Source organism: Propithecus coquereli, unplaced genomic scaffold (assembly GCF_000956105.1).
Source record: "Propithecus coquereli isolate 6110/MARCELLA unplaced genomic scaffold, Pcoq_1.0 Scaffold5, whole genome shotgun sequence".
NCBI lineage: Eukaryota > Metazoa > Chordata > Mammalia > Primates > Indriidae > Propithecus > Propithecus coquereli.
In genome coordinates this window covers 9,920,480-9,947,750 of record NW_012150840.1, presented here as the reverse complement: position 1 = coordinate 9,947,750, position 27,271 = coordinate 9,920,480, and the positions used below count along the sequence as shown (strand labels likewise).

The 27,271-nt window shown below is 39.7% G+C and overlaps 1 protein-coding gene across 2 annotated transcripts in view; it reads right to left on the bottom strand.

Annotated features, from left to right (window-relative positions):
• Positions 1–6,468: 6,468 nt before the first annotated feature.
• Positions 6,469–27,271, bottom strand: part of SLC39A9 (solute carrier family 39, member 9) — a 77,666-nt gene continuing 56,863 nt past the window's right edge. The window contains exons 1-6 of one of the 2 annotated variants that reach the window (XM_012656231.1): positions 19,919–20,059; positions 19,624–19,821; positions 14,556–14,624; positions 13,022–13,107; positions 12,402–12,536; positions 6,469–10,499 (exon numbers count right to left, since the gene is read on the bottom strand). In XM_012656231.1, the coding sequence (XP_012511685.1) occupies positions 10,269–10,499; positions 12,402–12,536; positions 13,022–13,107; positions 14,556–14,624; positions 19,624–19,672 (570 nt within the window). In that variant the 5' untranslated portion in view covers positions 19,673–19,821; positions 19,919–20,059 and the 3' untranslated portion in view covers positions 6,469–10,268. Of the gene's footprint in view, positions 10,500–12,401; positions 12,537–13,021; positions 13,108–14,555; positions 14,625–19,623; positions 19,822–19,918; positions 20,060–27,271 lie in introns of those variants that run through there. The other variant, XM_012656230.1, reaches the window with a different exon arrangement.

Genomic DNA, 27,271 nt, shown 5'->3' with positions numbered 1-27,271 from the left:
ACATGTATTGGATGTTGGGGAGGGAGGAGGAGGGAACGGGCATATGCACAAACAATGAGTGCGATGCGCACCTCCGGGGGAATGGACACGCTTGAAGCTCGGACTTAGGGGGGAGGGAGGGTAAGGGCATCATATGTAACCTAATCATCTGTACCCCCATAACATGCTGAAATAAAAATTAAAAAAAACAAAAAAGCTAGAGCTAGAGTGCAAAGTGGACATTTCACTCTTTTTTTTTTTTGGCCTAGTTTTGACACATGTTCTCATGCCTGGAAATTTTTCCACTTTAGCAGTCTTACTTTTCTAAGACAGAAGCTAAAGGACTTGTGTTATGAGCCTGTGGTATGGAGTTCACCAGTCATGGGCACTGGGACAGAACTTTAAGTTGTAGGTGACAAACATGAGGAAAAAGCACGCACAGCCCTGCATTTTTCAAGGGAACATGGTAGCAAAAGCATCTGACTTGCTCTGGGTGTCAGCTGTGCGTTCCTGAGGCGGCAGCGGCAGCAGCATTCGTGCTGGCTGAGTTGGCAGGACACAAACAGCAGCAGCAAGTGCTCTGTGGCAGCTGCCGCTTTCTCATCAGATCGCTTCTGCAGCATGGTTTTGGGTATGGTTCCTGGCAGCTCTGCCTCAGGCCTGGTTCTCTGGCCCTCCCAATATCCTTTTAGTAAATTCCTTCATTTTCTGCTGAATCGGGTCAGTAGAAGCTTTGGCTGCTTGTGTTAAGGACTAGCACAAGCTTGTGAGCCAAGGGCCAGAGAAAGGCAGGATACCTGGAATCATGAGAAAGAGGTCCTTCACAAGGAGAAGGGCTGAGTGAGCCCCGAAAATCCTGGGAAAGGCTCGGTTTCTCCAATGGAGGAAACGGAGCACATGTTTCTTCAATGGCAAAAAGAAACCAGTCTTTGCCCATTTCCTCTGCACAGAGGACATCTGAAAAGACCTTAGCTAACAGTGGTTAAGGCTGACCACCCTGAGGCAAACAGACAAAGTCTGATCAACCACTAGATACTTGAAAGGGTTCTGTTTCCCTTCAACTAACCAGTGCAGATCATGCCAAGTCAGTCTTGGAAGAAGCTCTTTCTGCTTCCATTGTGTTCTCTGCCCCAGCTGGTGGGAGTGCCGAATGCCTAGCTGATAGTTTGGCAGAAGACAAAACAAGCTGGGTGCCAATCCAGTGCCCCAGACCAAGAGGGTCAGAGCTGCCCAATCTTATCAGAAACTAAGAGAGACTATCAGGGGTGGGACTCAGGGTCCCCACGTGCCCTATACTGCTCAGACGCAGAGCTGATGTTCTAAATACATTATTTACAACTGACCCATTTCATTTTTTTTTTAAACAATGAGCTTGGAACCATTTCATTTAATTTTACAACAGACCCACAAGGTACATACTATTTTTAGTTTTCCAGATAAGAAAAATAAAGTTCAAAAAAATTGGTCACACAGCTAGTAATTTCCTGGAACACGACAGGCCCTAAATACGTGTTGCATGAGGGAAAGTGGCAGGCTGAAGATACTTGGTTTGTCCTAAGCCCACCCCCTTCACATAGCAGCACACTATCATGTGGACTAAAGTGCAGTCTAGGAAAATATTAGGCTACTTTCAGTCTGTCCCCTTTTTTCAGGAATTTCTCTCAATTGCCAACTCACCTAAGGTTCAAAGTTCCTGTCGAACTAAAGAAGCAAGTCTTCTTGCACTATAAAATTCCAGCTTCTCAGCTGTGCTCAGGATGGATTCTTAATAATGAACATACATTTTCATAATGTTAATTTCATCCGTACCCTGCAGGCTCATACGATAGTCGCCATTGTTCCAGGAAACAAGTATTAACATGGCCATTTTAAGTGACTAGCCCACGGTAAGGAAATGTGCGAATGCTGATGGGACCCAGCTCTTTGGTCTTATACTTCAGCTAGAGTGAGCCAGACATGAGGGTCTTATATAACCCCCTCAAGCCGGGAATGGGCAGAATATGGCCTAACAGAAAATGGTGACAAGGCTCACCCTGGAGTCGCATCCTGACTGGGCCACAAATGGGCCACAGAACCTCCCAGCAACCTGGACAAAAGCGGCTCTTCCCATAGTGCCACCTCCTCAGCTCCCTGCACCCCACGCCCATCCCTGATCTCACCCTCAAACAGGCAGGCCATGCCTTTTCCACTGGTTTCCAGAAAAGTGCCAAGTGAAGGACCCAGGATCACTGCTCTTCTAGCTTCTCTGAGCTGTCCCAGCACCACTGTCAGTCTGGCTGGGCCCAGCCCAAGTATCCCTAAAGGACCAAGAAGAGAGGAGGCAGAAAGATCTGGGCTTCAGGCGCTGCCACAACATCAAGTGTCTTCCATGGCACCTCTTTCCTCCCTGCAACCCCAATTCTATCATTCAGGCTCCCACCCTAGATTCTACAAGGCTAAGGCACCAATTTCTGCAGAAACTGCACCCTCCTCTTGGTTCCTGTGAACCTTTGCCCATCCATCCATTCATTCTAGCTCATGTCCTTGGAGTTTTTCTCTGTGTGTTTGCTTCCCTTCCAGACTCTGTGCTCTTTGAGGACAGAGTCAAGGGCATGCAGTAGATGCTCAACAAATACTCACTGAATTGATCTGTCTTCACTTGGCCTCTGTTCAGGTGCTGCAGTTTCCTATTTCAGTTTGCCAACCCAGTGGACACTGACCTTTCAGGCCCTGAGTTTCTCTCGTCATAGAACAGAATCTGCAGGTCGTTGAGAATGCATGTGAAAGCAATCTTTAGATGGCAGACTTGTCCCCTGCTTTTAGTGTTAAGACAGGTTTTAAGTTCAGCCTCTGCCATTAGCTGTGTGTCTAAGGACAATCACTGGACTCTCTGGGCCTCAGTGTTCTCTCAGCCCCACCTCTCCTCCACTTTCAACTTGCTTCATGTTCAACTCTCTTAATTTAAGAGATGTGGGTCTCACTAAGTTGCCCAGGCTGGCCTTGAACTCATGGGCTCAAGTCCCACCTCAGCCTCCTGAGTAGCTGGGACTACAGTAGCTGGGACTACAGGTATGTGACACTGTGCCCAGCTCGTGTTCAACTCTTTCACTAGGACTATGCAATTGTACTTTGAAATGACTCTCCTTACCTACAGCAGGATCCCCCAAAGAATCCAGGTTCCCCACAGTTACTTGTGTGATCTTTCCAAGGCCCAAAATTGATCCTGTGAGTCTATTTAAAGCTGTCTGCTAGATCCCATTCCCGTGACCTCAGCCCCCAACTCCTCACCTTTGCTCCTAAGACCCTTCCCTTCAGTCTGGTTCCCACCTACTGTTGCTCTCCTTGCCACTCTGCTCCAGCCACAAAGGTTTAGAGATTGTGAGCAGCCACCATGCTCGTTGCATCTTCTTGTCACTTGCTGTGCCCTCAGTCTAGAATTTCTTTTTTTTTTTGAGACAAGGGCTTGCTCCGTCACTCAAGCTAGAACGTAGTGGTATGATCATAGCTCACTGCAACCTCAAACTCCTGGGCTCAAGTGATCCTCCTGCCTCAGCCTCCCAGAGTGTTAGGATTACAGGCGTGAGCCACCAAGCCCAGCCTACTTTTCTTCTTATTCCCAAAATCCTGCTTCAAGATTCAGCCCAAATGACTCTTCTTTTGTGATGCCATTTCAAATGCTTTTGTGAGGATTAAAACACATATCTCTTTTTATTGAATTATAGTCCTATTTTGATTGTATTTCCTAAGGCCACGATGGGTCTTAGGCTCCATCGCGCAGTGTTTGGTTGCCCTCAGGGGAACCGAGAGGAAGGAAGATGAGGTGGGGTACAGGGCGCCACATCCAGTGCAGAGCCAGTGGGCTAAAGGACTTAGGGAGCCGAAGGAGAGCATGCGTGAGCACAGAGGGCCAGCTGCCCTGTCTCTGGGTGTGCTGAGGAGCAGCATCCCAGCCGGCTCCCTCAGGTTTCCACTGCCTGCAGCGAAGCACAGCCTGAAGCCTGCTGGCAGGCCCCCACTCAAGACTTCTCTCAACTTGAACTCCCTTGCACTAGACTAGACTGGCTCTGCTCTCATCAGCAGGGTCAGCCTCCTCCTAGGCTTCTGCCCTCTGGCTGCCCAATAATTGCTGTCACCTGAGGTTGCCAATGTAAAAGTGTTTCTGGGGGTGGCCGGGGAGGACCTTGCAGCCGTGTCAACTGAAGAATGACAAGGTTCATAAACTTGGAAAGGAGAGCTTTATTTCTCATGAAGGGTGCAGTCTGCAGGCTGGCCATCTTGCAGGCTGGGAAGCAACAGCCTCAGGTGGAAGCCCAGAGCATTTACTTTGAGGGAAAGGCAATAGCAACAGGAATTTTTGCAGAGCAGGGTGGCAGCATATACATATTTAACAAACTATAGGAGAAATATGCACGTGTCATGTCCCTTCATGGGATCTATGTTCAGAAAATGGTGGCCTTGGCATGATCCAAGGGTGGAGGTTTCTGCCCTCTGTTGTCAAAAGGTGAAGCAGAGGACACGAAAACTCTGTGCAGCCTCAGTAGACTGGTTGGAGCCACTCCACGGTCAGTGTTCTCTCATCAGGAAGGAATGCTGGTCTTGTCTTACCGAAACCTCAAGGAGGAACGATCACAAGATTGGTCTCTGTTTAGCCCTTAAGGAAGAAAGCCTGGTGGCTGTTAGAGAGGAAGGGGGAGCGTCTGACCTCCCACCCCAGCCCGTCATGACTGGGAACTCAGTTGTAAGGTTTCTCTGGGGTCCACTGGCCAACATGGGGCCCTTTTTCAGTCGGTGGGTGGCTTAGGATTTTATTTCAGTTCACACCTGCCAGCTACTTCACAGCATTAACAGGGACTCTTGGAAGCCAAGGGCTTTGCAGTGGGGAGCACTGTACTCCCTCTTGTGGGTGATGTGTGGGTTAAAACATATACATTAATTTGTCTTCTAAGAGCGAGTGTAATATTTTATTTGTGGTGGGGATGGAGGCTTTGGTGAGACAGTACTTGAAGTACTCGAAGATGGTTATCAAGTTCTGCCTGCAAGAGAGTCCCAGGCACAGGCAGACAATCCAGTTCCTTCTAGCTTCCTTGAACGCCCCAGCCTCCCTCTGCATACCCCTCTCCACTGGGCTCCTTCCTCTCATGGCTCCTCAATTTGTCAAGAACCCTCAGCTCTGGAGTCAACCAGAGCGGCACACATACTTCCACTCACATTCCTACCTGAAAATTATAAAACTGGGCAATGATTAACATTGCAACAGACATCAGTAGCTGAGCCAGAAATGGGATCCCTAGGTTTTCAGATCCCTAAATCAGTCTTACAGCGTCTTACTTAGCACTGAGTTAGTAACCCAGTTAATTTCCCACCTGGACACTCAGTCCCCTGCCCTTTCTGATTCCCAGCTCCATCGCTAACTCCCAAGCTGCCCTCACCACGTCTGCAGCAAAGGCAGAGCTACACAGAGGGTCAGCCGCTGGTCCTGCCCTGAATCAGGGCTGCAGCTGGTGGAGGTGGGTAGCAAATTAGGAAAAAAAGAGCCTCCTCAGGGCAGACCAATACATTTAACAACAGATATTTACTGGGAACCTACCTGCCTGGAGCCTATATTCTAGTGCAGAAGAGGGAGATAGTGAAGACATACACAGCCATGTGTCGCTTAACAGTGATACGTTCCGAGAAACGGGTCGCTGGGCCATTTCCTCCTTGCGTGAACATTTCAGGGCACCAGAGTGCAAGGGCACAATGCTGACTTCCTAAGATTTCAAAGTCCACTGCTCAAGGCAGAGGAGAGACGTGGCACTTCACCTGAAGGCTTCTGTAAAGATGGAAGGAATCATAAACATCACGTCCTCTTTGCTGGTTTTCTTCTTCACGAGGAGAGGTTTTCAGGAAACGTAACATTCTGGGCACAATCTCTGTAAACAGCTGTAGCACATGTGATAACACAGAGAACTAGCACAGAGTGGACCCAGTAATAATTAATGAATCTAATGACTACACATAAAAACTATACGCTTCACTGATACACTGCTATACATAGCATATATCTGTATTTAAGTTAAAAATGAGCTCCAGCACTGAAGTCCACAGAAAGAGAAAACATTTATCAAATCCACAAGTTGCATTTCCATTTAATCTCTACTTCCAGGGTCAGTTGTTCATAGCATCTGCATACTCATAGAATGACTCTGCCCTTTGAAACAAATCCAGTGTGACTGGGATCTGTCGCCTCTTCTGAGAGAACTACCTTCACAAATAATATTTGTTAACAAGAACAGCACGGCAAAAAAGTTATAAATGACTTCGTGCCTGTTGCGCCAGATGGTCTACTGAGTCCTCAATTTCCCCTCTCTCCTTTCTCTTTCCCTTCCCTTAAGGATGTGCCTACAGTAGGTTCATCTTTCTACTGCCCTTCATAGCTTTTCATTCCCTTTTCTGATGTTCAAATGTGGGTCAAGTCTGGTTGACAAACAGAAAAACTGCCAACAGAAAAAAGTAATGAGCCACTCACAAAAGGTATGCACTAATAAAAATTTAATATCATAAAACAAATCAGAAAACAGCATTTTTTTTTAAACCATTCACAATTAAAGAGGAAAGAGATAAAATTATAAGGCAGCCATCCATGGAATGATTTCATGTTTACAAAGGATCCAGGAAAATGGACATTTAAAACCACTGTTCCAGCTACTGAACCAGGGGAACTGCAGTGTTATCCCATGAGACTTTCAATTTGCTGGAAGATGCCACCAGAAAAAAGACCAAAGCCAATCTCCTTGTGTTAAGCAACTGTGTCAGGCTGAGCATATCCAGGTAATTCCCAAATGGTTGTCTAGTTCTTTCCCACAAGTCACAAATTTCTTTCAGGTCTCTTGAGGTGAATCTAGACGTCTTAGATACAAAGAGGCTACATCACTGGTTTTAATTTCATAGCCTCTCCAACGGTATTCTTTGGGTGATGTGGACCATTCTGTATTGAGCACATATTTTCTAATGCAAGGAAGGTTCATTCCCCTGCAGAACAACTACAGAGGGTTCTTACCTAGCACTGCAGTAGTTTTGGATGAATCTGGTCATTATTCTCAGTCTCCCCAGGGGCTCAGGGGCCCAAAAGGCAGAAGCATTCTTTGGGGGTTTGTGCTGTTGACATACCATCCCCGTGTTCGGTACCTAGCTACCATGTGTTTCAGGGGCTTAATACACTCCAATGCTGGTGTGTCCTCCTAGTTCTAACTCTCAAAAAAGAGAAAAACCAGGCAGTGACACTTAGAAGTAGGCTGGTAAAAAAACCCACCATCACATTTTCTCCTTTCTACATTGAAAGGACAACTCAAAACAGCCACACCCTTTCTTTTTCCTAATGATTCAAAATACCAGAATAGGGCTGACTGGGCTGTTTTGAATTCGGAAATTAAAAGGTGAAAGGAGGGGGAAAGAGAACACACAGCCTCTGTAGGTAGTACTGTTTCCAACTCTATGTTCCAGTGCAGAACCTTTGCCTAAAAACAAGAAATTTGGCAACAGCATGCACAGGAAAATGGAATCAAACCTGGAACATCCCTGCTTTGATGAAATGAGAACTGATAAGCAATTGACTGGAGAATAAGTGAGGGGAATGGATCAGTAGTGTTTTTCAACTTGATCTGCCATTTAAGAGAGCACTTGGAATCTGAAGAAAGTCTGCCCCTACCAAGGAAAGGAGTCAAATTGCAATTAAGATTAACTTTGGTTATGTGGAAGGAAGGACCATGCTTTTCATCATCAATTGCATCTCTTTGGTAGCCAATAATTCCATTTGTAATCATGGCAGCAACTTAAGTATTGCCAAAGTTTTCAAATGTGTTAGAGCATTAAGGCATCCACATCTAAAGAGGCAGCTTTAAACAAGAGGAAAACAAAACGAAATATGCCAAAAAGTGAACATGAATATGGCCTCTCCTGGGGCAATGCCCACCACGTGAGCAAGCTCTTCTTCCAGTGAAGGAGGCCTCTGCCACGCTGCTTGGTTCCCTGCTGCCTGACGATGCATTTGAGCCCTGTGAGATTAGTATGGCTATTTTTGCCTGCTGACCAGGAGAGAAATGAGTAGTTCCTGAGGCAGCAGCTTTAAAATCTGGGAAAGCCCATAGCTTCTGAGAGCTGACAGAGCCTTGAAAGGTTTGCCTGTTAATAGTGAGGTTCAGAGGGGAAGGCAAATTTGGAAGTTGGAATGGTTCAATCCTTGCCAGAGTTCAAGGCCCTATCCAGCAAGACATTTTAGCCAAACTTTTAAGTGTGATGGCAAGGCACTGCTGAAAGAGGCTTTGGCCAGCAGAACAAATTTCTGACCATTGTGCATAACAATATGATAGAAAGCACTACTAACCAAACCAGACACTACAATCTGCTATCTATTTAACAATGTCAGTTTCCAGAGTGAATTTAGGCAACCATATAATTTTGAAGGACCAGATGAAACTCCTAAGTCTCTCATAAGTCAGCTGTTATCATATAATCAGGAAAGTAACTCAAACTTTCCATATTGTACCTTTTCTTGGTTTTAAATTGTATGCAATGGTTGCCAGCGACCATACAAAACCACAACCTTATTTATGTTACTTTCTGCACTGCAGCCAGCAGAGGGCTCATAAGTTTTATTTCCACAGCTGCTGACCCAGTGACAAATTTAAGAAGGAAATAAAGAATTCATAGTCATGCTGGCTATGCAGCATATAAAACGTTTTTACAAACTACTAAATCCACTGCCCTGAAGAAACTAGTCTTAGTTCCCCCTTAATGTAATGTATTTTGAAATGGTACAGAAAATCAAAATAAATTAATAATACAATATTATACACTTATCTGACAAAACAGGGTTTACACAGATTTTGGCAAATATGGAAAAATTACTCTCATTTGTTAAACATTTTTGCTATCTCAACTGTTTAACTTACCAGAATTTTAGTGATTGTGTCAACTCACACATGAGGTGATATTTTAAGGGCTTGACAAAACTGCATTTGACAGAAAGGTAACTTCTTTGAAGGGGATAAAGAATAAAGACATCATTATCTTCCTCATCACAGTTCAAGTGGTTGTCCTGATGAGAATTCACCTCACACAAATATTAATACCAGCAGTAAGCAGCAAATTGTAGGGAAGAGGGGCTGGAGGGAAAAGTTAGGAGAAAAGCATGGAAAAGACGAAGAGACAAGCAACATGATTTCAATAAGCTTTAAATCAATAGGCGAATGCTTCCCACTTATGATCCATCTTGACTTTCTTCACTGCTACTGGTGGTTATGTGAGCAGATACAGCACTCCCCAAGCAGACCAAGTATTTAGCCAGAGGCTGATCTGCTAAGAGAAATGCTTTAAAAAAAAAAAAAAAAAGACAACACAAATTCTGGTAGTCTTACTTTTAAAAAGGTTACTACAAAAATGTCAATAACTATCCAAATTCACTTAAAATCTAACATCCCTTAATTTCCAAAGATACTTTTTGTGATCTGTTCTTACAGGAAAGCCTAGGCTTGAACCTATCAGAACTTGGCTCCTCTATAAGAATATGCTGGAGGCAGGTATTCTGCAAAGCAGAACTTGAAAAGAAATGCTACAAAATACTAGTCACCTCTTTAGAAGCTAGTTCCACCTCTGTTGCTCCATTTGATGGAACTGCAGGCTGTATTCAGACAGGCATGTGCAAAAGGAGCTGTTTAAATCTCTCTAGACATCCCCTTTCGATGGATCTCTCTTTCCAGTATAAAGTCAGTTTTCAATGTGTCTTGCCATCATTCTCCCAACTCTAATCCCGAATTAACTGCAATCACCTTTAGCATCTAAGAGAGTGGGTGCTATGACCTTCTATCAAGGCATGTGGCATAGATGCCAAAGCACCAACACGGTGAGAACCATGTTAAAAATCAATGGATAAAGTGGCAGAGCCTCTAAAATGAGAAGAGATTTAGCTTAATTACAGAACACTGTATTTTCATAATTACTATTTCATTGTGAGTATGAAGTTCTCCACTTTTCTTTAAAACTGAATTCCATCTTCCCTGAGAATAGGGTTAAGAGAAGCATCAAAACTCAAAATGCCAAGGGCCCTTTAAAAGACAACACAACGGAATGTCTATAGCTAATCGCAATGTGTTGTGCCTACTCTAAAAGCCTTTCCATTGTTCCAGGTTTCTATCTTACCCCCCTCCAGACTCTAGAAATACAGGTGGAGATGGGCAAGGCGAGACAAGAGACTGAGAAGTGAGGAGCTGTCATGTGCTGGCTCTCCTCACTGGATGGCAAACCGCCACGGACTGAGGCTGGAACCTGAACGTTTAATGCTGGTGTCCTACTGACAGGAGGAGTGGGATGAGGCAACCTAGAACCAGAGCTGCCACCTCCAGGCGGCTGAAGCCTCTCCCTCCACTTGTGTCAGGCTTGTGGCTGTGCCCCATTCCGCCCACCTCAGGGAGCACATGTACTGTGGCAACATAAAGAAATGTCCCGGCAGAGAAGAGCATGGCCACTCCAGTGGCATTAACCTCTGAGAGAGCTTCTTTACTGCTCTGTGAATTAAAAGAGAGAAAGAGGAAAAATTAAGTCAAGTAAAATTCAGGGTCAGGAAAATGTCCCAATGAAAAAACACTCACTATTTCATAACTGGTGCTGTCTGGGACACGGGAGACATCTTGAGATCAGAGCAATTTTAAGTTATTTACGGGAAGCTTCCAAATAAGGGTTTAAGAATATCAGTGATGTACACAACTTCTTCTTTTAAAAAAGTATTATAAACTGAAAATTTATAATTATATATATCTATAAGGCACAAAACGATGTTATGACTCAATAATACCATGTAGAATTAAATCGAGCTAATTAACCTATCACCTCAAATACTTATTTTTCTGTGGTGAGAACATTTGAAATTTACTCTCTTAACAATTTTGAAATGTACAAGCACTATTATTAACTATATTCACCACAAGGTCTCACTATGTTGCCCAGACTGGTCTTAAATTACTGGCCTCAAGCAATCCTCCTGCTTTAGCCTCCCAAGCAGCTGGGACTACAAGCACAGGCCACCGCACCTGGCTCCCGAGTGCTTTTTAAAATGAACTCAAAGTGTCTGTTGAACAGGTTTGGCCTGTATTATTTTTGAGATGGAATCAACAACACATTAATGCAGATATTAAAGTTTAGACATTAATTTATTTGATGTACAAACATTTAACAGGCATTCCTATGCACCAGGCTCTGGCCAGGTGCTTGAGATACAGTGGTAATCAAGATGCAGTCGCTGCCCTCACAGAGCTTAGAAGTATCTCGTGAGCTAATCTTTATAAAACTAATTTCAACCCTTTCTACTAAAAAAGTGCATCTATGGACTAAGATGATAAATGAAAATTTTAAGAAAAGAACATGACATAGATGCAGCAAGTAACTCCAAGCCTCCAGAATTACCAATACCTTCCTGCCAAAAGTTCTAAAACCTTATATTGATTAATGAAGTGATAAGGAATTACATATTGCTCATTGGCTGACAGAAGATAAGGCTCTTCAGGTGAATGGAAAGGAGTTTTATAACATTGTTAGCAACTGAGATTGCAAATCCTTGATTAATAGGAACTTAACCTTTAACCATCTCATTTTTCATATATTCCTACTAATATAGGTTTTACTATATCAAGTATCAATTCAATGGGCACTCAGAAGACACGATGACCTTTAGACAGGACATGGGGGAAAGCAGTTCCCATGAACTAACTCTGAATCACTTTGGTGCTAAGATTTCCCTCCAGTTGCTTGCCAGTTGATGTTTAGGTAAAACGGGGGAGAGCCAGTGCCAAGAACCGCAGCACTGACAGAACTATAAGGCATGAAAAGGTCCAGCTTGGAAATGGAAGAGTGCCCAGGCTCTCAGCTAACAAATGACACGTGTCACTTTAGGTCTGAAGCTACATTCAGTACAATGATAAGGAACTGGATATTTAATATTTGGTGATATGAGACCTGGGAGTAGAAGAATCTGAGTCTTAGCAAATACAGCAATCTCTGCTCAACCCCTACTCTTCTATTAAATAAAAGCTGCCACATGGCTTGTCACTTATGCTTTATGTGCCCATCTCAACATCAAATATGGATGGGTATGACTTATTGCATATCTGCCAAATAAAATTATTATACATGGTTAAGTTTATTTTAAACATTGAAGGGCTAGCAGATATTTGTGAAAATATTCTTGGAACTTATAGGGAATAAGTTTTCAAATTAAATAAGGAAATGCTAAATTTATGAAGAGGACAACTTGGAATTAAGATATTTACAGTGTACAGATATTTACTCCTAATTTTATCTTTAGTTTCAGAGGGTAATTTAGTTGAAAAATTCACCATAAGAGACCACAAGTTCTAAGAGATCACAAAAGAACTAGACACTTGTCTAGATAAGCGAGGAATGGGTCAGCTTACCTTACTTAGTCCTAAGTATGTCACCATGGACATAACTGGTGCTGCCAGTGCAAAGACCAGCAAGTGCTTTCTGATTCGATTCCGCTCTAGGCCGGCATGCATTAAGAAGGAAACCAGCCCAAAAGCAGCTGGTGCCTGGAAATTAAAAATTATCCTGTATTATTACTCTAGAAGTATAGATTTCTTCTGTCTCAAGAAGTTCACGTCATTTGACTATGATTTCTCATACCAAAAAACCAGACGCAGTACTGAGACTGAGCTCTGCCTTTTAGGAATTAATGTTCCAAGATAAGAAAAGATTCTATTTGTGTGTTTCCTGGATAGCAGAAAAGGGAAACAGTTGAGAAAAAAAAAATACTTTTGAACAAAAATTACTATGAAATATAGAAATCTGAAGAGAATTTAACAGTTTGTGTATATAACCACAAAAAAACTCACAAGTAAAAGTTTAAGAAAAAGGTGACAAAAAGTAGCTAAGAAGAGATTTATCCAATTCTCCAAAATGAAAAGCAAATAGGAAACTAAAAAAATTTTTCTGTTCTAGAAAAACATTAAGGACCAAGAGAGATTTTAATGATGAATGTATTCAACATCAAATCTTACACCAAAACTTTGCTTACCTTATGCAGCATTATTGCCACAAACACAATTAACTGGACACTAGTCTGTGAAGTAGAAGCTGCTGCTCCCAAAGCAACACCATCAGCTAAATTAGGAAAAAGTGAAATATCAAATACTATAAATGACAACAACAACAACGACAACAACAACAGTGTAGTCATTGAGTGAGAGGGCTTTACAGTCAGGTAGCACTGGATTTAACTCTGGGATGGTTACTTAAACTTTCTGAACTTTAGCCTTCTCACCTTTAAAACTGGTTCAATAAAGTATGTATTTTTTTAGGGTTTTCATAAGGATTAAATGAGATAACCTATGAAAAGAGCTTAGCACCTGGCTCGGAGTATTTAATTTGTTAACTATTTTTATTGTTGTTATTGGAAAAAGTACAATCTCAAAAATCCATTGATTAGTTAATCAATTTGTAACAACAAAATGCCAAAGAATTTCAAAGGATGCATCTCTTCAACTTACAGATAAAGAAACACAGTAAAAATACTAGGACTCAACCACAGATTATTACTTTGTAATGTGTGAATACTGTTTGAATGGATGCATTTTGTTAGAAGAGCATATTATGCTAGAATGGATCAGATAGTAGCGTGCCACCTTTCACGTGCCTTTGTCTGTCACTGACAGAACCCTACTACTGGGACTACGTTTAAGTTAATGATTCTAAAGTGTGCCTGATCAACAATGCTGAGACTTCTGCATTGTACTACACACCTCCTCTGCTTAAAATGATACTCTGGGTATGAACTAGGCACCAGGATTATTCAGGACAAAAGTGCCAATGCTCTTTTCCAGATGAGATTCTAGGGCAGAGGTCAGCAAACTTTTTCTTAAAGGGCCAGAGAGTAAATCTTTTAGGCTTTGTGGGTTATTGGTCTCTTGCAACTACTCATTATACCATTGTTGCACAAAAGCAGCCACAGATAATAAATACATAAACGTGGGTAATATATAAACATGTGGGCATAGCTGTGTTCCAATAAAATTCTATTAATTTGATTATGTAATTTTCATGTGCTATAAAATATTCTTTTTTCTTTTCTTTTTTGAGACAGGGTCTCTCTCTGTTGACCAGGCTAGAGTGCAGTGGTATCATCATAGCTCACTGCAACCTCAAACTCCTGGGCTCAAGCAATCCTCCTGCCTCAGCCTCCCAAGTAGCTGGGACTACAGGTGCCTGCCACCACGCTCAGCTAATTTTTCTATTTTTTGTAGAGATGGGGTCTTGCTTTTGCTCAGGCTTGTCTCAAACTCCTAGTTGCAAGCAATCCTCCTGCCTCGGCTTCCCAAAGTGCTGGGATTACAGACATGAGCCACTGAGCCTGGCCTTTTTTTTTTTAATCATTAAAAAATATAGAAACCATTCTCAGCGTGCAAACCCCTGACACTGAGTACACGAGGGCTTGTGCTTGTGTTGGAGGACTTCATTAATCAACACTTTCCTTAAAAGCCAGTCCAAGAGCATTCAATGTAGATGTCTTGTGTGACAGACAACAAAGAGGTTCCACGGCAATCCAATCCTACCTGCAGCGTGGACGACCAGACCCAGCGTGGTGGTGATTTTGGAACTGCTAGCCCTTGCTGCTTCTGGATCTGAAGTGAAAACAAAAAAGACAACATTAAGTAATGTGAGACAGAAACTGTTCAAACAGTGATCTGGAGGTGAAAGAATTTTTTGAAAGCTCTTAAAGGAGATTATTATTTTCCTCATTATAATGTTTTCTCACTACTTCGAATCTTTAGAAGTTTTCCCCATTCTGAAGAGATGTGTAGGAGGGAACTCTTCATTTGACTCAGCTTTCCCTTAACAAGACAAATTCCTGAAATGTGCAACTTCCACTGCCTCCCTCCACCACTCCATGGAAAGTACTCCATGGCCTCTGATCACTTCTTTCCAGACCAATGTAATTGTCATTGTCTACCTCTTCCTCTTCCCCAGCCACTTGCAACTTTATCTTCATTCTAACATCTGTCACATTTGCCTTTCTCCATTTTTTGCCACTACCCTAATCTAAATTTTCATCAACTCAAACTTAAGGTAGCAATAGGCTCCCACTGGTTTTCCCTTACTCTCATTTTCCCCTAACCTAATTCATCTCACACATCCATGTCAGATCCGCCTTTTGAAAACACCACCCTTCTGATGTGTCAGTGAACAATTAAGAATCTGCTGCTTCTCAAATTCAGTCTGAACTGCTGGTTTAGGTAGGTTCTTAAGCCTTTTATCAATGGTTCGACCTTATTTCTCCCTATCCAATCCAGTTAAACCAGTTTTCTAAACACCCTCAAATAAAACACTCTCATTCTCCGTTCCCCAAATTTCCTCACCCCTAACTCTTGGCACATATTGAACTTCTCAACTAATCAAGCCAAAACCTAGACATAGTTCAAAGTCTAATTCTAGAACTACCTCCTCCCTCAAGACAAAAATAAAAAATGAATTCCAGCTCAAAACAACTCTCCCCTTGCCTAGACCTCATGCTTTATGCAGGCAGTCTCCACATGCTACTTCAAAGGTCCTTCTACCTTACCACCTCAAATGCAGGAAGCCATTTCCACTTAAATGTCTTACACCCCCAGATTGACTGTAAACAACAAACTATTAAACGTTTGACTTCTTTCTCTTTCTTTTTAACACGTTTTACAGAATGTGACACAGCACTGAGCACCCAATAGTTGCTTAATAAATCCCTATTGGAAGGTGAAAAAAAACTTAGTATTTTATCTGTATCACATGAAGATGTTCCTGCTATTATAGGAAATATACAAGCAAATAAAGTTAAAAGATGGGGACATCAAAATGCCAAGTGACATGACAGACGAACATTAGTCAAATAAATTACTGGAGATTTAATCTTCTTGAGGTGCTTATCACACAGAAGGAAGGGTTTACAATGGAAAAAGTATACAAGTAAAGTAACATGTTACTTTTTACTAATAAGCTTTATTTTCCTATTAAAACACTGCAAGGAAAGGAAACTAAACACTCTAGTCACTCTGAGACAATAAATATTTCAGTATCACTCCAAATTGGGAAGAACAGTCATATAGCACTGTATGACAAGTTTGCTTTGGCCTTTCTTTACACTTGTGCTCAAGTTATAAGTAGTTCTTAAATAAAAATTAGAGGCTTTAAAATTAAAACATAGTTTTTGTATATCTATAGGAAAAGACTGCACTTCAGCATCAATGTGGATTCCTTCTTCCACACTGAGAACCCTGCCTCCACCAACGTCACCATATTTACTCATTTGTCTAATCCTATAATACATTTAAAACAGTTTCAGAAAGATTTTGCCCATACCATTACAGAAAGCAAAAACAAAAAAGAAAGATTTCAGTTATTTATTTATGGTTCTTTCCCAACTCCACCGAAGACTAAAGGTATATAGTCAAATGTATTCAGAATTTACTTGAATTCAATTTTTTTTTAAAATCCCCTTCAGTGTGATTGTGTTATTCATTTGAAATACAGCTCATCTGTTTCAGATAGCTCCTTCATTCTTATTGATTTCATTCTATTTCTGAATATGCAGAATATTAATATGTTTCTAAAAGTCAAAACTATATCAAAAAGGCATGTAGGGAAGTGTCATGTGCTCCTAAAACCCTTCTGCCCTCTCATCCCTCCACCACACCTTGTATAGGTAATTAGTGCTTTTGTTTTCTAGTTGATCCTGTGTTTCTTTTTTGTAAAGATAAGCTGATACAGTTGACCACTGAACAATACGCTGACCCCCTGCATAGCTGAGAATCCACATATAACTTTTGATTCCCCCAAAACTTAACTACTAATAGCCTACTGTTGACCAGAAGTCTTACTGGTAATGTTGATTAACACATATTTTATATGTTATATGTACTATATTCTTACAATAAAGTAAGCTAGAGAAAAGAAAATGTTATTAAGAAAGTCGTTCAGAAGAGAAAATACATTTACTATTAAGAGGACGTGGATCATCATAAAGGTCTTCACCCTTGCAGTCTTCACACAGAGCAGGCTGAGGAGCAGGAAGAGGAGTTGGTCTTGCTATCTCGGGGTGGCAGACGTGGAAGAGGTGAAGGAGGTAAAAGGCGGCAGGAGAGGCAGGTACACTCAGTGTAACTTTTATTGACAAAAATCCACATGAATGGACCTGTGTGGTTCAAACCCATGTTGTTCAAGGGTCAACTGTACATGTACGTTTTCTTATTTCCCCTTCTTTTTTACATAGAGCATAGTATATGGCAGATGCTCATTTACATTTTTGCTTTTTTTCCCCATTTAACAATATCTCCTGGAAATCTCTCCCTATCAGTTCACAGATACCTGATTCTTTATTCTTTTTTATGGCTGCACAGTACTCCATCATCTGTACATTCCCATAGTTCATTTGACCGATCTCCATGACTGGACACTTAAGTATTTTCCAATATTTTACAATGGTAAATAATGTTGCATTGAGTAATCTTGTACATATGCATTTTCACATTGGAGGTATATTAGCAGGGTAGATTCCTAGAAGTCAGATTTTGGGGTCTAAGGGTAAATGCACATGTAGTTTTGCTAGATATTGCCAATTCCTCTCCACAGGTGCTGTACCATTTTGCATTCCCACCTGCAATATATGAGTACCTATTTTACCATAGCTTTGCCAATCAACTGTATTGTCAAGTTTTTGAATTTTTGCCTATCTGACAGGGAGAAATGCTATCTCAGTATAGTTTTGATTTCATTTTTTTTTTTTTTTTTTTTTTAGACAGAGTCTCACTCTGTTGCCCGGAGTAGAGTGCTGTGGCGTCAGCCTAGCTCACAGCAACCTCAAACTCCTGGGCTCAAGCGATCCTCCTGCCTCAGCCTCCCGAGTAGCTGGGACTATAGACATGCGCCACCATGCCCGGCTAATATTTTCTATGTAGATTTTTAGTTGTCCAAATAATTTCTTTCTATTTTTAGTAGAGATGGGGTCTTGCTCTTGCTCAGGCTGGTCTCGAACTCCTGACCTTGAGCGATCCACCCGCCTCGGCCTCCCAGAGTGCTAGGATTACAGGTGTGGGCCACCGCGCCCGGCCTGATTTCATTCTTTTTAAGTGAAATTGAACATCTTTTCATATGTTTAAGGGCAACTTTAGTATCTTTTTGTGAATTATCTGTTCAAGTCTTTTACCCGTTTTATAGATTCTTTTATAGACGAAGGATTCTTAACCTAGGGTCCACAGAGGAGAACACAGGTAGAATTTAGGGGGTGTCAGTGAGTTTACTTGGAAAAAAATGCATTTTTATTTTTACTAACTTCTATCTGAAATTTAGCATTTCCTTTAATTATGAATGTAAACAATAAACCATAAGTAATATTGGTACTAGCTATACTTTATTGTCAATATAAATCAGACAATTTTACAGTTACAGGTATCTTGAAATTATCATTTTCACTCATCACTAGTTTAAATTAAAGACTTATAGAACTGATGCCACACTGCATGATTACAGCTTTCCTGTCTGCAGATGCTCATGTGACGGAGCTGGGCAACTATCAAGCAACTCGGCACCTAACAGTCATTCAACCACCAAATAGTGGTAGTCATAGGATCTCCCCTGGGTGACCAAGATATCTATGCTGCTTTCCACTATTTCCTACCTGCAAAATTCTGTGTCGACATATTTGAAAAGAGGTATCTATAGATCCCTGGAAAGGTTTTACAACTCTCAAATTTATTTCTACCACATGGCATCAAAATTGTATCATGTATCAGAATCCTTTTTAATATAAACCATATCAAAGATGTTGACCTAGTAAAAGATGAATTCATTAATCTTAAAACAAAAAAATGCTTTAACTCTATGACTGGAGTTAAATTTAAAAAGTCTTGGAGAACTCCAGTTGTCCTGGAGAGAAGCTAATCTTTCCTTGGAAAGCAGGCTACAAATGTGTTTAAGTACATTTGTGAGAAAATATCTCTGTGAATCAGGGTTTTCTACACTAGTAACCATCAAAACAAAAACCCCAAATCAACTGTATGTTCAACTTGACACGTTACCTTGTTAAAGATCCCCTCACAAATTAATGTTCTTAATCAAGCTAAGCAACAACAGCTATCATACTGAGGTCCTAAAAAATACAATTCGACTCTAACTTACTTAGGATTTAAATGCATTACCTCATTATTTAATGTACTGATAGAGAAGACATACAATTCTATATCACAAATTGATTCCAATGTTTTGCTAACTATATTTCAACATAATTGATTTTCTCTGTAATCCTACATACTATGTTTTATACATTTAACAATATTCCAATAAAAGGTCCATGGGCTTTAGAATGTCTAAGGGCCCCACAGCATAAAAATACATTAAGAATCTCTGCCCTACACTTCAACCAAATGTGACAGCTTTAAGACAAGCAAGGTAATAAATCAATAAACACTTTCTTGTGTCACATACCACAACACGCTAGCTCCCCCCATTGAATAAAATGTTCACTGAAACCTGAGGAAGACAAGACTTTTAGCACTAAATAAAGCCATTGATATATAATGAATTATTCAATCATTTGTAACTTTCTAAACTGCAAATTTATTGCACTGCCCAGAAAGTCTTGGAGCCACTCACCGTCAGTAGAATGCACATGGGAATTGCCAATCTGGTCCACCAGCAACATGAATACGAAGCCCAGTACAAGGGAAACACCGATGCAGGCGTGTAGCTGTGTGTGGTTGTGGCTGTGCTCGTGTTCGTGGACAACTGAGATTTCCGCTGCTTTGTCCGACGCAATCACATTCTGCGTTTCACTTGCTTGGTGGTGTTTTCCTAGAGCAAAATAAACCATAAAGAGAAAATATGTTTCTTCCCTAAAAATGTTTTCATGTAGAAGCTTCCATTCTTTTGTATTTTAAGCTCTACTTACTTTACTGTAAAGACATCCACTTTCTATATTGCAATCCAGCCAATCATAAACTCCTTCAACTTAAAGTTCATGATGAAAAAATTCCCAAGTGTCTTCTGCTTTTGGCATGCAGACCTTCTGACTGCCTATTATTCTCAAACCTGGGAAGTGGAAGCAAATCACCATGCAAGAAAGCAGTCATATTCCCAAAGGGACATCATCCCCAAATCCTCCTTTCTGTCTGAGAAATTCATGCTAATCTCATCAAAAACTACCCTAAGTTTTATTCTGATGAAAACAAGCAAATGAAGAGCAGTAACGATGAAAATAATTACAATCAAATTCATCTAGTTTACACCTAGGTTGATATAAAAATTACAAATAAAGAACAAACTAAGTAGAAAGCTTTTAGCTTTGAAAAATATCAGCAGGCAATCACCAATAAGACACCAAAAGGGCTGAGCAGTTTAAGAGGCACATCCTTTGGTCTAAATTCAGTTCTAGAAACATCACGGTTGTTGGGAGATTCTGAATTACAGTGAATGACACCTGGCCAATTGACACTCCTAGTTTTTATACACATATTTGACACTTAAAATGCTAAAATCCTTATCTTGGCTGTATTTCATGAACAGAGGCTAACATACTAGATATTTATCATTTATATTTAGATTAAGCACTTTACCCTTCAATTAAAGAAATTCACAAGCCTGCTGTAATATTTGAGACCCTACCTTTTTTTTTCCTTTTTTTTCTTTTTTTGAGACAGAGTCTTGCTCTGTTGCCTGGGCTAGAGCGCTGTAGCGTCAGCCTAGCTCACAGCAACCTCAAACTCCTGGGCTCAAGTGATCCTCCTGCCTCAATCTCCCAAGTAGCTGGGACTACAGGTGTTTGCCACCACACCTGACTAATTTTTCTGTTTTTAGTAGAGACAGTGTCTCACTCTTGCTCAGGCTGGTCTTGAACTCCTGAGCTCAAGCTATCCTCCTGCCTCGGCCTCCCAGAGTGCTAGGATTACAGGCTTGAGCCACTGTGCGCAGCCAGATTCTACCTTATTTTTCAGTCATTTTTCAAGGACACAAAGCAAATGCCATCTGAAGTTAATAAAAACCTATATATTTTTCTACTTTCTGAAAAATTTTTTGTTCTCATAGCTCTTTATTTTTTAACTTTTTTAAGGTGGTAAAATATACATAACATAAAATTTATCACGTTAACCATTTTTAAGTGTACAGTTCAGTGGCATTAAGTACATTTACATTGTTCTGCAACCATCACCACCACCCATCTGCAGAATTTTTTCACCTTTCCTAAGGAGTTTTTTAACTTCAAGATTTTTTCTAATAGTGATTTGTTGCATTTACTTGTTTTTTAATTGTCTAAATTTTTCTTTAAAAAAATCAATTTTATTGAGGTATTATTTACATACAATAAAACATGAGTTTCCACAAATATAAAAACCTTAGTAAGTATCAACAAGATATGGAACATTTAAAATATCTCAAAAAAGTACTCTTGTGCTCCTCTGAAGTCAATATGTCACTCCTGGTCCCAGGCAAGCACTGATCTGCTTTTTGTCCCCAACAAGTTTTTTCCTGTTTCAGAATATTATATAAATGGAATCATATCATATACACTCTTTTGTGTAAGGTTTCTTTTCCTCAGCATAAAGTTTTCAGGTTTATTTATGCTTTGTGTGTAATAGTAGTTCTGTTTTTTTGTTGAGTTGTGTACCATCGTGTGGACATATCACAATTTGTTTATCCATTCACCCGCTGACAGGTTATTTCTAATTTTGGTCTAATATAATTAAAGCTGCTGTGAACGTTCAGGTGCAAGTCTTTCTGTGGACATCTTTTGTTTTCCCTTGGATAAATATCTAGGAGCAGAACTGATGGGTTGTATGTTTAACTTTATAAAAACTGACAGTTTTCCAAAATGGTGGTGTCACTTAACATACTCCACATATGACATACTTAACATATGACAGTTCTAGTTGCTCTATACCATTGTCAACGTTTGATATTGTCAGGCTTTTAAATTTTAACCATTTTTACACACACAATCATGTCACATGCAAACAGATAGTTTTACTTCTTTCCAATCTTTATGCCTTTTATTACTCTTTTTTCCCCTTATTGCATAGTAGAATCTGGATAGGATGTCAAGTACAAGGTTAAATAGAAGTTGTTGAGGAGAGACAGACTTGCTTTGTTCCCAATACTATCTGCAGGTTTTTCAAATATGCCTTGTCTCAGACCAGGAAAGTTTCTTTCCTTCTTTCTTAGTTTACTGTTTTTTCATGAATGGGAATTTAATTTTGTCAAATGCTTAAATAATCAAATGGTTTTTCTACTTTATTTGATTACTTTAGTAAATTGAATTGTTTTTTAGGTAATAAATTCCACCTTGGCTTTGCATTCCTGGGATAAACTCTGTTTGGCCCAAATGTATTATCTTTTTTATATATTGCTGGACCCAATTTGCTAATATTTGGTAAAGAACTGTTGTATCTAGATTCATGAGGGATATCTGCCTGTAACGTTTTTTTTGTAATACCTCTGAGTTATACTAGCATCTTAAAATAAGAGGGAGTGCTCCTCCCAAGAGATAGAGAGAAAAGACCTCCTCCAGCCAATAAATTTCCATTTTATTAATTTAAACAAAGTCTGTGAATATCATCTAATAAAACCTCATGTTAAGTAGTTTTTGAAACTGCCAAAGTAAGATTTATGGCAATGTTTTTTTTTTTTTGAGACAGAGTCTTGCTCTGTTGCCCAGGCTAGAGTGCCATGGCTTCAGCCTAGCTCACGGCAACCTCAAACTCCTGGGCTCAAGCGATCCTTCTGCCTCAGCCTCCCAAGTAGCTGGGACTACAGGCATGTGCCACCATACCCAGCTAATTTTTATACATATATATTTTTAGTTGTCTAGATCATTTCTTTCTATTTTTTAGTAGAGACGGGGTTTCGCTCTTGCTCAGGCTGGTCTCGAACTCCTGACCTTGAGTGATCCACCCGCCTTGGCCTCCCAGAGTGCTAGGATTACAGGCGTGAGCCACCGCGCCCGGCCTATGGCAATGTTTTTTTAAATTTTTAAAACCATGACTAAGAAATTTTATGTCATGATCTAGTAAACATACAAATATATGAAAAACTTAAGCAAAAGTTTCACAAAATAATACTTAACGTTACAAGGGTTACAATGAACTATTCTGTTTCTTTATCTCTTTCTCTCTGTCCCTCTCTTGGTCTCGTTTTAAATACTGGTCATGAGTCCAATTCACTAAATTGATTTGAAGACCCACTGAGTTGCCACATTCAGTTTAAAAGCACTACAGTAGGTAAAGAGAAACTGTCAGAGGAAGCAATGGATGGTTTTGGAATAAGGGGCAGAAATTAGAAGCCTATACTGCAGTGGCTAACCAAAGAGAGCTGAACGCTAGACAGGTCCAGGGAAAAAGGTGGGCAGGTCGTATGTGTCCACCCTGTCCCTCACACAAGCAAGATTACCATTAGCAATAAGAATTTTAAGCCAACGAATTGACTGAAACCTCAGAGATAAGGAATAATTAAGTTTAAGAGACAAGCAGTGATGTTAGACAATTAAAAAGTAGCCTCATGGTAACTTAAGTGTGTTTAGTTCGTGAAAAATCACTGAGCTATATACTGCCAATAAGTATAATTTCCTATTATTATGACATATACTTTTTTGTATGCAATATTTCAATAAAAAATTTAATAAACTCAAAATGCAGTACTCTGATGCCTACCACTGAGATGGTAGAATTCACCATTTTCCAAGTAGGTCTTCTTTATAGGCAGGGAAAATAGTTCAGCATGGTCTCTAGGATGTGAAATAGATGAAGTAAAACACTTGCTTTTCTCTAAAGACAAGGTAATTTGGGGTATGCTTCCATTTTAATATGGAAAACCATGATTTAATTCTTCACATTTATGGATGTTAGGAAGCTACCTATGTGAAGTAAATCACAGAATTTTGGTAGTTACAATTTTCAATACTATTTAGAAAGACACCACAGAGGCTGGGTGCAGTGACCCACACCTATAATCCTAGCACTTTGGGAGGTGTAGGCGGGAGGATAGCTTGAGGCCAGGAATTCAAGACGAGCCTGGGCAATAGTGAGACCCCATCTCCACAAAAATTAAAAATAAAAATAATTATCCAGGCATAGTGGTGCATGCCTATAGTCCCAGCTACTTGGGCAGCTGAGGGAGGAGGGTCTGCTTGAGTCCAGGAGTTTGAGGATGTAGTGAGCTAAGATGATACCACTGCACTCCACCTTGGGCAACAGAGCGAGACCCTACCTTAAAAAAACGAAACAAAAAAAACACCAAAAAAAGAAAGATGCTATGGAGAGGATCTGACTTAACAAACTGGGCTCCCATCTCAGACTCTGCCTACATTCTACAAAAGTAATGAATCCATGGGCCTTCCATGTTGCTTCTCTCAGATTAACACCTTTTCTTTCAAGACTCAGCTCACAAGTCCCATCCTCCTTGAGATAGTCTCTGTGTCTTCCTCTCCTCATCTATACACAGGATACTGATGGGTCTCTTTCATAGGTCTTATCTCCCTATACTGGAATTCAGAGATTAGCAAACTAGGGTAGAAGAGCTGTTACTTGTTTCTGTAAATAAAATTGTTATTGGAACATGGCCATGTCTATTTGTTCATGAATTGTCTGTGGCTGCTTTCATACTACAATTGTAGAGTTGAATAGTTGCAACAGAAACCATATGGCCCACAAAGCCTAAAATATTTACTATCTGGCCCTTTACAGAAAAATTTGCCAGCTGGGCATGGTGGCTCACGTCTGTAATCCTCACACTTTGGGAGGCCACGGTGGAGGATCGCTTGAGGCCAGTAGTTTGAAATCAGAAAAGTTTGCCAACTCCTGCTGTCATTGATTGTTAATTTATTCACTTTCCATTGGCTATGAATCTTTGAAGGTAGACATTATATCTCAGATCTCTGAACTGCTACCAATCAATATAAGGCCAGAAATCTAGTAGACACTCAACAAATTATCTCAAAGGCAAAAAATGGCTTCACTTCCATAACTTTAAATGTGGCATTTCATTTTAAAACTTATGGCATTTAATTATTTCCTAGCCAAAGTAGATTTTTAAAAATGGAAATAAAATATAATTTTTTAGTTTTATATCTTAATAGGTAACTTAAGTATGTGCTAAAAATTAGGTGAAAGGTTATGCTCAGAGTTTAGGTAAGAGCGTGGGATTAACACCTTATTAAAGGGTGTTAGTGGATAGTATTATTTGTGAACAGTTAGTTGCATAATAATTTTTAAAGACAATTACTTTTGGGGTACCCATAGCTCTGAAACTAAATGTCAAACCTAATTACAATTTCCAAAGGGCAGTCAACATTATTTCCCTTTATGAGGTATAACTACATTAGAATTTTAAAATTTAAATGGGTATAACAAGGTCCTTCCATATCTTATCCCAATAATGCTTTTTCAATCTAAATAATTCTGGAACTCCACTTTTGATACTGCCTTCAGAGTCAAGTTTATGAATCATAAAAAAAAGCTCTCTTATTACTTTACAGTATCACCTGCTTTGGATCTAAATGGCATTGAATAAATTGATCACCTATCTTATTAAGAAGATTGGCATGAAATACATTTTATATTTCCCCAAACCTAAACAACTTTCAAGAAGAATTCTGCTGCCACTGATGACATTCATTAAAATATGTTGCATAGAGGTAAATTTAAACAGGAGTTTCAACATTTTTTGAGCAGTCATTGGTATAAGTATATAATTTCCTGAAGTTACCATTTTGAAGGAGTTAACACTTTTTCTGATGGAAAAATCTAGCAAGAAAAATATCAGCAACATGTAACAAATATTGCTTGAAATAAGTAGGCTTCTGATTCTGAAATAAGTAGGCTTTCGATGAAACATCTGGATGCTTATCATTAAGTAAAATTTAACTTTATATAAAAACATAAAATACTTACTGGGTTACAAACAATGGTAGGCATTATTGGTTTTATTTGCTAACGTTAACCAAAAAACAAAAAACCTTAAAGCGAGTGATAACACATGACAACATACACAAACCAATGGTGTTATCACTGAATATCGCACATCAGGCATACATGCACTTTTCATGCCACTAACAGAAGTTGTTCAGCAAATCATGAGCTCAATTCTTTCCCTAGATATTCAGACAGAAATCCTTCCAGTAAGTTCTATCAGCATAGTATGTAGCTGCCTTATGTCACAGACACATATGTTAAATTAAATGTGATAGAATAAATTTACTCTTTGATAAGATTCATTGGAGCTTCTCTTTCAGATTAATATATACTTATAAAAAGGAAAAAATATGCACTGAATCAAACCCTTCAGGTAATCTGGCTTTTTTTTCCTTTTTCTTTTTTAGGTGATCCCAGTTTTGATTTTTATATTTTTGGTCTTTGCTGATTATTTTTAATTTCTTAACTTTTATGCATAGTTTGTAACCTTTATAGCTATTACATACTTTTTTTCCTGGCAAAGGCAAACGTTCTTTATACCTTACATGTGCTTTCCGTAAATAAGGGCAGAGTAACTCTTATTTCATTATGATGTATTCTATTCTTATAAAAGAGAAAATCTGATCATAGTCTAATGCATAAAGCTAACACATTTTATAAGCTCTCATCAAGTAAAAAAAAAAAAAAGGCTAACACATTTTAAAGGGATGTTGATGACTCTTTGATCAAAATATTGTGTTTCTGAAAGAAAAAAACTCTTATTAACTTAGAAAACTTAGATTTCTTTAGCAGATAAACATTTCATCAGTGATTTAAAATTTCTTATGATGAACACCACGTAGCAGTGTCATTAAGAGTGTAGGCTTTAGAGTAAGACTGCCTGTGTTCAAATCCCACTCCTACTGACTATCTTCGGCAAATTATTCAACTTGTGACTTAGTTTCCTCACCTACAAAATAGTATCCAACTCAGGGCTGTTGTAATGATTAAATTAGACAATATATGTGAAGAGCTTTGCATAATACCTGGTATATGGAAGTGCTCATAAAATGTTCAGGGACCCAGATATATATTATAGTAAATGGAATAATTTGAGAGATTCATCTTTAAACATTGTATGTTAAATATTTGGCTTGACTGTCTGATCAGATACAACACTGAGCAATAAAACAATGCTGGGAGGAGGGAGAGTAGAGGGCAGAGAAAAAGCAGAGATCAGACAATTTAGGAGACAAAATAAGAAGTAAAAGAGAGAAATCATATTACTCTATGATCGACCAATCATTCACATTTCCAGAGTCATCAGAGTATAGCAAGAGTCTTTTTTTTTTTTTTTTTTTTTT